The sequence below is a fragment of the Sebastes umbrosus genome, chromosome 6, assembly GCF_015220745.1.
Source record: "Sebastes umbrosus isolate fSebUmb1 chromosome 6, fSebUmb1.pri, whole genome shotgun sequence".
Taxonomy (NCBI): domain Eukaryota; kingdom Metazoa; phylum Chordata; class Actinopteri; order Perciformes; family Sebastidae; genus Sebastes; species Sebastes umbrosus.
Window position 1 is genome coordinate 8,819,982 of NC_051274.1, and position 14,797 is coordinate 8,834,778.

The 14,797-nt window shown below is 43.4% G+C and overlaps 1 protein-coding gene across 5 annotated transcripts in view; it reads left to right on the forward strand.

Moving 5' to 3' along the window:
- The first annotated feature begins 257 nt into the window (after positions 1 to 257).
- flna (filamin A, alpha (actin binding protein 280)) overlaps positions 258 to 14,797 on the forward strand; it is a 58,076-nt gene continuing 43,536 nt past the window's right edge. For 3 of the 5 annotated variants that reach the window (XM_037773696.1, XM_037773697.1, XM_037773695.1), the window contains exon 1: positions 8,305 to 8,782. In XM_037773696.1, coding sequence (XP_037629624.1) covers positions 8,413 to 8,782 — 370 coding nt within the window. In that variant the 5' untranslated portion in view covers positions 8,305 to 8,412. Of the gene's footprint in view, positions 316 to 8,252; positions 8,275 to 8,304; positions 8,783 to 14,797 lie in introns of those variants that run through there. The other 2 variants (XM_037773699.1, XM_037773694.1) reach the window with 2 other exon arrangements.

The window sequence follows — 14,797 nt, forward strand, 5'->3', positions numbered from 1 at the left end:
CAGAGGTAGAAAAGAGCGAAAGAGCGGAGGGACTATCTCTTTTTTCTTTACGCCACCAGCACACAACCAATAATACATCCATTTCCCCCCACTGGACTGGACTGGACTGGGGAGGTTCGGGTCCTCGGTGCAGCAGCACACACACACACACACTAACACACACTAACACACCCTCTCTGTGACCAGCGGGACCAGCAGGAGGCTGCTGCTGAGAGCACTGACTGACTGACTGACTGACTGAACGGACCGGACCGGAGAGACACCACCGGACACACACACACAGTAACATCACTGGAAGAAGATCACCATATACATGTAAGTTTTTTGTCCCGCTGTGGACTCGTTGTTGGTGAGAGTGATGCTGTCACTGTGGTAGATTGTGTCTCTCAGAGGACTAAAAGCTTGTGAATGGGTGAATGGGTGTCTTCAAGTTGTCTGTCTCATGTATGATGATATTGGACACACTGCTAACTTCTCTAACGAAGCTTTTACGCATGGTTTACCGTGTCGGTTTATGGCTCTGATACTGTCACACACACACAAATATATATATATATATATATATATACTATATAATATATATGTATGTATGTATATATAATGAGAGTTTTGACCCAGGGGTGGTCAGTGAGCATGATGTAAACCTGGATGTAAAGCGCTTTGGAGCTCATCCATCCATCTCACTTCATTCCTACACATGAAGTTTGTTTATGGGATATTACGCACGAGCCTCTGCGCGCTCCTCTGCGCGCACTGCAGCAGCAGCAGCAGCAGCAGCAGCAGAGGACTGGAGCATCTCTGCTGCGGTGTTATTACAATTAGGGGCTCCGCACCAAATAAGGTAAAACACTGGAGCTGTTTGACGGGGGGGGGGGGGATAAGTAGTGGCCGCTTGCGCCCCCCGCTGGCCGGCCATGTGGTCCATGTTCAACAGGTTGGAACATATACAGTGATGTCACTGCTAAGGAGGAGAAGAAGAAGAAGAGAGGTCAGATGCAGGGGTCAGCAACCTTTACTATCAAAAGAGACATTTTTGACAACAAAAAGAAAAATAAATTTAAAAAAAATATCTGTCTGGAGCCCCAAAACATATTTGAGCCTTATAATGAGGTAACACAGCCTATTGGGTGTATTAATGCAGTGAGGACCCCGTTGCAAATGAGAGGCAGGACATTGAAGAAACTTCTCGATTTGCTTGGAAGCTCCTGCTGGTTTTTCAGCAAATGCAGTGTGCTTGTTTTGGAAATATCTTTCAATTACTTTTTTTGTTGTTGTTAAATCTGTCCACGCACTATTACATTCTCTATTTTCCTCCGAGACTTTTATTTTTTGGGGGATTTGGAAAATATTAGCTACCCTATTGAGCTGTTGAAGTTTGGCAAAACTAGAGGAAAGGCGCCAGACCGTATAGACTTTAAACTATAAACTTTAGAGTATAAATATATTTTTTTTTACTCTGTGTGTAGGCTACATATTTTTTTTACAATTGTACAATGTAAGAATCACTTGATGAGGCAATGATAAATGAAAATTCAAATTAAAAAAAATAACCGTTATCATTTTTTTGACAAAGCCACAGGGAGCCACTAGAGAGGGGCTAAAGAGCCACATACCAGCTCCAGGGGTCGCGGGTTGCTGACCCCTGGTTTAGACCCTCCCATCCTCCCATTTATAATATCTTTTCTTTTCACTCGTTGTAGGCCTACTCTAGGACATATTTCTGATGAATCAAACGAGAGGCTAAATGTGTAAATGTTTGTTTTTCCTTTCAGCGAGCAGAGCATATGTGGCGCAGTGCTATACATTGTTTAACACATTTATATTGAGATAGCTTGTCGGAATGTCGAAAGAAGCAATGACGTAAATATATAGATATGTGTATCTCTGTCTCTTTAAATATACACATATAGCCTATATACACATACACAGGTAGCCTACAGTTTATGGTCTAAAGGGGCAAAGGGAACCTGATGGAGTGGTCCAGGTCTTATAGTGAACACTGAGTGTGAGGGCATTCTTGGTCCATGCTAAACATTTTTGATTGATAGGTTATCAGAGGTCTTCAATCTTTCAAAAATGTAGTGAAACTTCAAGTGGAAATATAGTGATGAAATCTGCCTCCGCATTCCTCATAATCTGGCCTCTAATGTTTCTCCTCTCTTTTCATCTTCTTTGGTGACGACTGGAACGTGCATCTTTTATATTCTCAAAGTTCTTTCCAACCTTCTCTGGCATGGTCTCATACTGTTTGGTCGTAACATTCTTGTTCACCCTTCGTCTAAAACACAGATGAGAAAAATGTGGGGTTTTCAGATTGTAGGCTTTGGATGTTACTGACTCTGTAGGCTCGGCCAAAAGATTTTGATGACTCATTGCGGCTTCTTGGCTTCACAACACCTTTTTAATAGAGAGGCGATGAGAAAAGGAAGAAGGTGCTGGCATAGAAAGTGTGAGATGTAAAAGTGTGAGATGTAAACACGTAGACCAAGCCTGTCCTTATTTGACACTTCTTGGCCTACTTTCACCTTACAAGTGCCACCAAAAGACACACACACACACACACACACACACACACACAGGGCATTAAGGGGAATGGCATAACTTTACTGTAATCTGTGCATCTGACTCGCTCTATCTCTCTCTCCACGCCACACTGTGTGTGTGTCATGTGGTTAGTGGTGTGTCGTGCAGCGTGCAGCGTTCATCTAACTTCCTTTGCTAAGTTCTGCTCTGCTCAGTTTGCGGCTGATCGGGTGTGGTGAGTGATGATGAGAAGCTGTCGGCATTGCAGGCTGGTACTGTACTAATAGAGGAGCGGCTGTTAAGCCCACATTCATCTCAACAATGTCTATTTTAATATTTGTTCACCACATGCTCTCAGCATCCTTAATTATTCATTCATCTTTAAAATAAGCTCTTTATCTTTCAGACTGTCATTATTTTCTCATTACTTCATTCTGACCTGACGGAAATATTGAAGGAACACTAGTGTCCTTAACTACTCCACCCTTTTAGTTCTGTCGATCCAGGAAATTAAGTTTATACTGCTTTTGCACTCATAGTAAGCCTCGGCTAAAGGCCTAACATGTAAGCTTAATGTGAAATAACAGTGCAGGATTTCGGTCTGTTATTCAGCTCACCTGTGGATTTTGCTGCCTAAAGCATTAACACTAATACTAATACTGGCATGGCTTATGATTTAAAAACGTTCTTATTTTGCAGGACTGCAGCAAAGCAGGGGCCCTATAAACTCAAAGTCTGTCCCCCTGACTTACTGAGTGAGTAAAGCCGAAGTTATACTTTCCGCGTCCTGCGAGGGTCTGCGTGACGTAAAGAGTGTGTGCGCGTAGGCTGTGTGCGGACATCTTGTATACTGGCAATTTGTTGAGACTGCGCAGACTTATCTGGAATTGTCCATGCAGCCACTACGCTACAAATGGTACTGTAGCAATCTACTGTGCATGCGTGGAACGCATCCACCGATAAGGACACCACAGACGAGTAGTCGGTCCGTTTATACCGTCCACTTGGAGGACGTTTTCCACACATGCGCAGCAGATTGCTACGCTACTTCTTGCTGCGGAATGGATGCGAGGACAGGTAGAGGTACGCATAAACCCTCTAATGACGAAAATTACATCACTGGGCATCCCTCGCATACTCGCGGACGCACAAAGTATAACTTTGGCTTTTAAAATGAACAGGCGCGACAGTATTTCCGATGGTAACGTTTTGCCATTTTACGTTACTTACCTCAATTGAGGGTACCAGGCCTTTATTCGAAGCAGGCTTCTATTAGAGACATCACTCTGCATTTTTAGTTGGAAGCTTCCTTCTTTTCTGATCGGCTCCCATTTGCCCTGTCAACATTTTGTTACAGCGTTTTGCTGGTATACTGTAATACAAACTCCATACTTCCTGTATCCATTTCAAATTAAAAGATATGTTTTATCACCGAAATGTACTTAAAGTTTCAAAAGTAAAAGTATTTTATTATCTATAATGACTCCTTTCAGAGAGCTATATTATGTGGTATTATTGGATATTATTACTGGATGTTGTAATTTGTCTATGTGCAGACAGTTCTAGGAACTTTATTCGATACTGTGTAGTTTAATTGCACCATAAAATATAAGCATCATATTTCATAAGCTACTAATATGTTTTGCATCTAATCACAACTAATCAATCGGGAAATTTAATGTCATGCAAAAGTAAAAGTGTAAAGAAGAGTAAACGAAACGGTTATACTCAAGTAAAGTACTACAAATTTGTACTTAAATATAGTACTTAGTACATATGTATATATAGATATATATATATATATATATTATTGGCAGTATGACATGCAACAAACAAAGGTCCCCAGCTGTAATCGAACTGGGGACGTTTGATATTATATGGTATGTGCCTTAACCACCAGCCCACTCGGACACCCCACTATGAAATGAAATGACCTTCTCGGTCAGTGTGAAGCTCCTCTAAACTGAACCAAATATGAGCATCTACACATCAGCTGTTATTTGACAAAGACACATGAAAACATGCCAGTGATGATTCGCAAATAAAACGCCAAATAATGATTTAATTAGTCCAGGGAAAGCTGCAAAGTTGTCCAGAATGAGCCCAGATTACAGAGAAATGTGAGAAGACTGAGGGAGAGACAAATAACAAAAAGTGAATGCATTTAGAAAAACAAAAGGTGCCAAAAAGACATGAGAAGAGTGAGGAGAGAAGAGGCAGCAGAGGAGTCAATTCAAAGATCAAAACTGGAAAATGTAGTACCATAATTATTCACTAGAGGGAGCCAGATGACAAGAGAGAGCGAGATCGGTTTGCTCCTCACCTCCTGAGACATTTTAATGTGTCTTGGTCAGCTCTTTCTGTCCCCGCCCCGTGTTTTGTCTCTTGTTTATTTGGCAAATTCCATTGAAACAATAGGCCACTCCGCAGTGAATATCTCACCAGTTTTCTCAGCTCTCACTTACTTCCAGGCAGCACTTTCTTGTGCTTTAACCCATGGATGATCTCTCAAAACATTTCTGTTTCAATGTACCCATTGACATGCAGCTTTTTGCTGTCTGTGTTTTGGTGCCTCGCTTCTCCTTTTCAATAAACTGTGCTGTGCTCTTAATCTGCCCTGCTTCTCTGCCATACACTGTTGTCATAACTTTTCTATTTTAATTAAGCATGTAAACTGTTGTGTGTGTATATGTAATGAATAGAAATTACGCACCTACAGGGACCAGAGCTGAATTGCTTGAAACTATTTAAATCTATTGTTCTATTGTCTTAAATGTAGAAGCATGCTGGTGCCGGATTGTGTGTGTGTGTGTGTGTGTGTGTGTGTATGATAGTTTTTTTTTATTTGGGGTGTTATTAAGGCTGGAGGCTCCAGGGTTGTTATGGGGGTGAGGGGAATTCTTAAGATTCTCCCTTGACCAGACACATGCAAACACTCGCACACACAAAGGCAAAGCATTCCTGATGGCTCCTGGCCACACTGTGGCTCCTGGCGCTGAGCTCCTTGTTTAGTCAAAAACGCTGCAGTCACGTCTCTCCCTCTGTCAGAACAGCCACTGTTGTTGTGTAACTCCCAGAAGAGTTGAGATTTGCACATTTAATAAAAAACAATAAATAAATTTAATGAGTAAGTCATGTTAAAGGGGCGCTCCAACGATTTGCACTTTCACAAAGTTGGGGGACATGATCAAAATGAAAGCAGCGAAGTCAAGATATCCTGACTTTTAGCCCCTAGAATGAGCCAAGCTTCAAAAATGCTGGATCCTACAATACTCCCATAATGCAGCTCCATGCCACCCAGTTTATAACACAGGTTTTCTTTCAAATTTTTTAAATCTCAAGACTGCGATTGGTTCCATGTCGTTGTCTGAAGGCCAAAATGAATGCAAAGCAGATTTTAGAGGCAATGAAAATGTTTCAACTTGAGCGAAAAAAGTTTGTGTTTATCCCGGGTCTTTATGAATCTGCTGTATTAAACATATACAGAGACGGGAAGAAAAGGGAGACAGACTGAAGGGAAAGAACAGAAAGAACTGGAGCTCCTGATGAGTTCTGAGATCAGACGGTGTAAAATTGGCCCCTTTAATTATTTTACTACCATATGTTTCCCAGTGGCTTTCTGTTGTATGAAAGCAGAACAGAAATGACAGTGGGACAATGTGCGAGACATCTGGGTTCTAATATTTGCCATCTCATCCCCTCTTTATCGCCTCTCTAAACAATCAAAATATCTGTAATGCCCTGAGGAAAACCTTTTAACACAAATGATAAAACTAGCCTCAAAGAGCTTTTAATGAAAATGAAAGAAAATGAACCTGTCCACCATTACCCTTGTTACATTCTGAGAAATGCCTGCTGCTATAAAACACTCAACCTGTCATTAGTACGTCATGTAGTGCATAGCTTGGTGTGTGATCTCATCTGGCTGTTTGGTCATGTAAAGCGAAGACAAACAGAGGAGGTGGGTTAAAGCCGGTGTCTAGACACTCCCCGTCTGGCTGATCCGCACCACTGTAACCTCTTCAAAGATAAGGCTGCGCACACTGTTACGTCACACAAACGCACAGATGAAGGCAGGTATTTAGGCTGCATATACTGAAAATATATGCACAAAGAAGCACGCTGTCCATTCTCGCAGACACGAACAACAGCACAGAAAAGGAACGTTGAACAAAGCTGCTTGCAGACACAAACAAACATAATTCTTTGACCATATTGGGGAGTCTGGATATTTCAAATATACTATATTTCTCTGCCCCCTGGGACGCATTAGATGAGCTCATATTCTCACAGGGACCCTGAACATGGCTCCTTCATGTCTGTCACCAGCATTACTGTGATAAATGATGGGATGAAAGAGGAAGAGGGATAGGACTGTCCCCAAACAATCAGGGATACATCAGAGCTGAGAATGAGGGAGAGTCTCGTGTTTTTCGAAAGTAATGTTGATCAAGTCTTTTCAATGCAGCTTTCTATGGAAGAGGATTAGTGCCACATGTGAAAAATGTATTCGAGTTCTGACATTAATGTCAGAATACAGACTTTAAACAGAGACGGCTCAGAAAGGAGACGGCGCACTGAAAGTCACTTTTCTGTATCTGTGTCACATGGGTTTCGCCACTGCCTCACCTCTTTAGGAGACTAGCGGCACAACGCTACTGCGCATGTTCCATGTGCCCAAGATCCGGGTACTTTTCCAGACGGAAGTCGAGCCATTTAGGCTTCATGCGCCACTGAGCAACTTTCATAGGGACGAACGGCGCCCTGCCTCCAACGCTGTATCAAGTTCTCTTTATACATCCATGCCCAGACCGGACAATGCCGTGTTAGTCACCTGTCAATCACAAGGTAGCCACGCCCTAAAGCATCCCCTGCTTTATGGTCTATTTGACTCTAAATGGGACCATAATTTACTAATTGAACATCATGCTGTATTGAATGAGACTTGAAACTAGCGATTGAGACCATAAACTCATGTTTACAATGTTTACTGAGGTAATAAATCAAGTGAGGAGTAGGCTCATTTTCAATACAATCAGACTTCTTTTTGCAACAAGAGGAGTCGCCGCCCCCTGATGGCTGTTATAAAGAATGCAGGTTTAAGGCACTTCTGCATTGGCTTCACTTTTCAGACCTCGGAGTTGCCCTGTGCCCTCCGTCATCTTTTATTTCATTCTTTTACAGAACATCTTTGCTTAAAGTATAAACTCAAAATGTTTTCATGTGGCCTCAATCCTCTTCCTATAGCTTCCTTATCTAGTAGACAAATACAGAAAATCTTAAAACACACTTTAACTAGCCTATTGTCAGTCATGAGCAAGTAGGCTAAAATCCATTTATATCTCTATACCTGGGCATATTTCTATTCCAAATGGCTGCAAAGTTGGACTTCACGAGACCAAAATACAGTTTTACTGTTATGTTTTTATTGGAAAATGTGTTTGTATTTTTCCCCTCTGTCGTCTTACATTAATGACTGCCACTTTTTTTAAGATTTAGGTCGAATGTTGAGTCTGTTTTTTTCCTAAATTGGGAATGCTCGACATGAAAAAAGTGTCATCATTTCCTTGGAGGAACGGCCTCCTTGTGCGCGCACGTCACGTGTGCCCTCGGTTTCATACAAAATGACTCCCTTTTCTGCTTTCCGCCTACTTTTCTTTGCAAAAATATCTATCTCCAGGCTATAAGTCACTCTCCCCTGTTCTTTCTTTCTTTTTCTTTTCTCTCAGACGCAGACGAGCGAGAGAAAGTGAGAGAGAGAGAGAGAGAGAGAGAGAGAGAGAGAGAGAGAGAGAGAGAGAGAAAGAGGGAGCGGCCAGGCAAAAGTTGAGCAGACTCCACCCAGAGGAAAAACAGCCAGCGAACCAAGAGACAGCCGAGGCCATAAAAATGAGTGGTTCACACCCCCGGCTCCACCAGAGCGCCGCGCCCGCTCCCAACGCTCTCTCCCCGGACAAGGACGCAGAAATGCCCGCCACGGAGAAGGACCTGGCCGAGGATGCGCCGTGGAAGAAGATCCAGCAGAACACCTTCACGCGATGGTGCAACGAGCACCTGAAATGCGTCAACAAGAGGCTCGGCAACTTGCAGACGGACCTCGGCGACGGGCTGCGGCTCATCGGGCTCCTGGAGGTCCTGTCCCAGAAGAAGATGTTCAGAAAGTACAACCAGAGGCCCACCTTCCGCCAGATGCAGCTGGAGAACGTGTCGGTGGCTCTGGAGTTCCTGGACAAGGAGAACATCAAGCTGGTGTCCATAGGTGAGTCACAGAATGAGTGGAATGAATGAGTGCCAGTAGAAGTAGATGTGCGTTTGGGTTTGGTTGGGTCCTCAGACGCATCTCCACATTCATCCAGGTGGCCTCTGCTCTGTTAGTGCAGATGCTGTGTGTTTGGTTTTCTTGATGAATTCGAATATCGAATGGTGCTAAGCTGCAGCGAACTTCGAATGCAAAGTCAAATATAGATGATGATGATAATGGAAAGAACAGTGTGCATGTATGTATGTATGTATGTATGCATGCCAGCAGGGTCGAATAAAGTTGTTGCTGCCCAGTAAAAAAAAAAAAAAAAGTGTCAGCTTGTAAAAAAGAGTGGTGAAAACACACTTTTTAAAGTGTTAAATAAGTTCTGGAGGAGAGTTGCCGGTGTTGCTTAACATTACAGAGTGTGTTTTCAGGCGTTTCCCTGCAGTGTCCAGGGGAGCACTAGTGCTTTTGTCTCTGGGGCTGTCCAGATTTGAGGTGGCTTGTTTTGAGGAGGAGGAGGGAGGTCTGACTGTGCAGAGAGAGGGGGCCCCAGCCAGGCTTTCTGGGTTCCCCTGCCGCCTGAGCTGAGCTGAGCTGAGCTGAGCTGGGCTGGGCCGGTCCGAGCCAAACCTTGTGGGCCTAGGATGTTATTCGGGCCTAGTAGGATAGGAGAGCTGATCCTGCACACACACACACACACACACAGAGAGAGAGAGAGAGACACACACACACAGGGCTATTGTCTGTGCCCATGTCGTGCAGTGGGCTGTGGCTGGGTCTCCACAGCATTAGACCAGGACTTGGCTCACGCTTGGTGCGGTTTCATGGGCTTTGCCTAACATGCAGCTCCTTATACCTGCTCACAACACTGGTGATTTTGCAGTTACTTTAAGTGAATTAAAGTATTTTTTTTACATACAAAACTAGGAGAATACAGCCTTCATCTCTCCCCATACAGAATACCTCACTGTCAGTTCAATTCCTAGTTGAGATTGCATAGGAGAGACTATCAGATGTTTCACCCTCTCCACACCTGAAGTAAAGACAGACAACAAGTCTTCTCTCTCTGAGAAAACACCTTTATCAACAGATCGTCTGTGGTTGGAAGGAAAGAAAGGAAGAGCTTTGTGGTGTGAATCAGACATGAGTAAATGTCTGGCTCACGACACGGTTTCCACCACACGCATGTTGGTACTTTCTGCTGCAGCCAACAGGTGTTGTGATGGCACTGTTTGAACCAACCTCATGTCAAATACAATAGTGGCCCTAAAACTTTATCTGAGCAGACAGGGAAGAGGTGGAGCTGCTGTCGACAGATCACATGAGTGGAGATTGTGTTTATTAAAGTAAATACTATTCAGGGCGCAGTACCAGGCACCGATGAGCCATCCTACTCAGCTGCTCTGTCTGTCCGTCTGTTCCTCCAGCTGACTCACCCTCAGCCTAGCTGCTCCTCCTGAGTCATTGAATCGGACGAGGAGCCCGCTCTCCTGTTTTACTTCCTCCTTTTCATTGCAGAAAATGGGCACACCCAGCCAGCAACCCTTACCACAAATTGCCAAATGCCATCGCTGCTCAGCATTGATGCACATTCAGGGTCCCTCCCTCTGTCTTCGGCCTTTCTGCTTTCTTTCACCAGTTCTCTTTTAGACTTTCCTGCCCTTTTTTTGATCTCGATGTCCACACCTCTTTCATTTCTCTTTTCACTTATCTTTTGCTTGCTTGCTAAAAATGGACTCGTACTGATACGCAACAGTACCCGCTAGTGTAACACTGTCATCAAGAGTTACTTAAGACAAGTCAGTCCAAGGCCACAGTGGTGGAGCGTGGAACTGGACTAGGGGTGCAATCATAAATGAATAATGGATTAGTCATTTATACTCTAAAATGTCTGGAAAGAGTAAAAAAGTAGCCAGTCAAAAATTCCCAGAGCCTGAGGTGACATCTTCAACGGTCCAAGACCCCAAAGTTATTCAGTTTGCATGATAAAGAACGGATTTGAGAAGCTGGAACCAGCAAATCTTTGGCGTTTGTGCTCGATAAATAACTTATAAAGCAAAAGTTAAACATTTTGGGAAACACACTTATTCCCTTTCTTGCTGAGAGTTTGATGAGAGAATCAATAGTCTACCGCTCTCATGTATGTAGGGTTACTATGAAGCTGGAGCCAGCAGCTGATTAGCTTAACATAAAGACAAGAAGAAGGGGGAATCATCCAGCCTGGATCTGTCCCAAAGGTTAAAAAGAAATCACTAATTACCATGTTCCATGTTACCATTTGTTTAATCCATATAAAACCCCCAAGTGTAAAAAACAACAAGTTGTGGTTTCTCGAGCAGTAATATGCCAGGCTCAGTGACTTCCTGGAAAGGTACTGCCCCCCCGCCCAAGAAATAGACCCCTTACCGTTGGCTAACTCTTTTTTTTAACTGATTAATTGAACATCAAAATAGTAGGCAATTAATTTTCTCTTGATTAACCAGTCAATTAACAAACTAATTGTTTCAGCCCAACTGGACTACAAAGTTACTGTAACAGGATTGCCACATAACCTTACACTTGCCCAACTCATGTTTATCAGTATCTGTGGTCTGCTCATAGATTGTATATAAGAAATGGTCGAAGTCACCGTGACGTCACCCATTGGTTTGTGTAGTATGGTTTTGAAGCCTTGGGTTCCGTATTTTGGCCGTCGACATCTTGTTTTTTTGGAACCACGAGAGGGTGGAGCTAAGTACAACTGAACGCTGGATAAGACAAGGGAGAGAGAGAGAGATAGAGAGCAGCGGTGGTAGAGCCAGCTATAGAGTGACTGAAGAGAGATATTTTCTGATTGTTTGTAGTATCATTTTCTCATAGACCTCTATACAATCTTCTTTTTGCAACCAGAGGAGTTGCCCCCTGCTGGCTATTAGTAAGATTGCAACTATAAGGCACTTCAGCACTGGCTTCACTTTTCAGACCCAGAGGTTGCTGCTCAACGAGCTTTAAAGTTGAAGTAGGCGAGATTGGAGCAAATATGATTAAAACGGTCGCTATATCCTGACAGTAGTGCAGGAAACAGGTAACCTGAAAAAAAAAATCATGTGTCTCTTTGTCCTCCGGTGCTTTTAACGGCATCTGCAAGATTTCACAGACCGGAGGAAAACAAGCAGTCAGAGCTGATCTGGGATCTGCCGTCCAGCTGCCATCTATGAGAGCCGGCTGTCAATTACTCGCAAACTCCGATCAAACGGTCAAACTAAGCCTCGCTGATCAAATATGAATCAATATTCTGTTACATTAATGCTATTAGCATCAGTGAGATGAGGGTTAATACTTGAAATGGATCCACAGATCTTTTAGCAGGCTGTGAGACGTTATAGAGTCTCAACAGTTAACAAATTCAGCTCTACCCTGCAGTATACACTCCCAGCATTCACTGTTATGAGGTCTCAACTCAATCAGTAATCTCTCTCTGCAGTTTTAACAAAACCCCACATGATCTGGCACCGGCAGCAGACTCATGATTGCTGATAAATCCAGGGGAGAACTTGCATGTTGTCGGCCAGGAAGAGTGACAGGGCCGCCATCATGTACTGTAGTTGGCAGTGGAGTGAATGAGGGGAGAGACACCGATGGTAGCACTGGTCAAGCTGAGGCTCTCCATTATGTTCATAACGTCACTCTCCGTGTGATTTGCATGTAGTTTGTTGTAATTATAGTCGTGCATGTATAGAGACAGCTAAATGTGCATATTCTACTGTGCTCATTACACTGACGTTTGGACAAGATAATGATTAATGATTAATAATGATAATGATATGTTCATTCTTTGACAGCTTCTTGTCAGCAGCAGCCCGTCCTCGCTTTAAAAAAAAAAACAAAAAACACTTTATCTGTACTTGACTGAGCCTGTGTGGTGTTTTGTCGAAACAGTAGGACGGCAGCGATTGTGCCAAACTCTTCCCGTCATACTGTACATCCACACACAGGCAGGATGTGAAATACACAGAGCTGTGGTGTAACTGTGCACCCTGTCTTTTGCCTGGGAGCAGAGACATGCAGGTTGAGACAGACCCCTGTGTGGCAACAACCAGGCTGTCTTCTCCTCCTGTTACGTCGTTTAAATCATAATCAAGTGTGTTCTAAGATTACTGATGAAAGAATGAGATATACATGCTTATAGCAGAAGAGAGGAGATAATATAATCTTCGTCTTACAATTGAAAAATTGAATTCCTAAGCAAGCAAACACATCCTTGAAGTACCAATTTCAGTAAACTGTGAGTAGGCTTTTGGGCGGTATCTGTTTTTTCATACCTTCATTCCTTCCTGACATTTCACCAAGGTGTGATATATGACAATATTTGACTCCGAGGAGCAGCTTGTCACTAAAATGAGAATAAGCTGATCCACCTAAGAGCCTGAGCCGATGTTGTGACTAACTTCGAGGCTAACCCCCTTCAATTTAATCAAGCAAGGCACGGTAAATGTGTAGCATTAATTCACCAACAAATAACCTAGACTGTACACACACTGGACCGCTGCGTTCACAGCTATAACATCGTACTCCCTCTGTCTCATCTCTGACGTTATCGACACATCAGTGGGCTGAACGGAGAGGATGTGCCGGTGGTGGAGGTGGCAGACTGGCAGTTGAATTCAATCTTGTGCATAAACTGCTTATGTAGTTTGAAGAAAACGAAACCCAAAACACCAGTCGCCATAGAAAGCGGAGCGGGTTTGTATTTATGACGGCATTGAAAAAATCCAATCCTCAAGCCAAATGGGCCTTTCACAAGGAACGCGGTTTGCGCTGCGCTCACCGCTGGGTTGCGCGCTCCGCTCTGCTCGCGGCTACGACTCTATTTAGTTCTATTTAGCTTTATAGCAGCAGCGGAGGTAGCCGGTAGCCTGCTGCCACCGGTTTAAAATACGGAACGCCAAAACTGCTGGGTGGCGGCCACGAAAGCAACTACTCTCTGTCTGAAAGTGCCTTAAACATCAGCGTCTAAGGCAAATCCCAACTCCATACACACTTCACTGCTTTGCTTGTTCAGCACAATCTATGTCATGATGAAGGAATGAAATACCAGACATCACTTCATCACATTGACACAGAAACCTTGTAAATTAAAGATAGGGTCGACGATGTTGGAAAGCTAGCATAATTTGAAAGTAGCATCGCCTCAGGAGCTCCGTCTAAACATACCGCAGCAGTGCTACTTTTGGCTGAGTTTTCTCTTCCATTCTCCTGTAAACGTGCGGCGGCGACCTGCTTTGAGTTCAGGCTGGTGCACGCCAAGGGTAGAGTACAAGCAGGGAGGCATCTGATTGGTTCTTTCCAAGCGGACCACGAGGCAGTGATTGGTAGACGTTTTTACAGGATTACAGCAGCTACAGATGACGGCTCTTTTCTGGTCCTTTTTCAGAGCTCGTCAGTAATGGATCGCTGTCGGGGTGTAAAGAACATTTCAACCAATATAACAAATAGTGTATACTGGATAACATCGTCACCCCTTCCTTTAAATATTGCTGTACAGAAATCCAGGTTATTATAATATTTTATATATACAGTATATAAAATATCAGCGGAGGCTGAGGCAGAGGAGGTTGCTCCTCCTCTATATTTTTGAGAGGTAAGAAGGAGATCAAAATTAAAAAAGAGCAATTGGTTGAAATTTCTTTAACGCATTAACACAACTTTTTACATTTTTAATTAACCTCTAAAAAAATCCGTCGGGGCCCTGCCGCTATTTGATCTTCCGAATGTTGTAGCGGGCTCAGCGTAGTGTTTTAAAGCTAGAGTGAAGATACTGGCATCATATGAAACTATCCAGTCCGTTGGTACCAACCATGTCATACTTGCTTGACGTGAAGGAGGCTAAATAACGCTCCAAACTTGCGCAAAATTTTGGTGAGGAAAACTGTCATGGCCATTTTCAAAAGGGTCCCTTGACCTCTGACCTCAAGATATGTGAATGAAAATGGGTTCTTTGGGTACCCACGAGTCTCCCCTTTACAGACATGCCCACTTTATGATAAT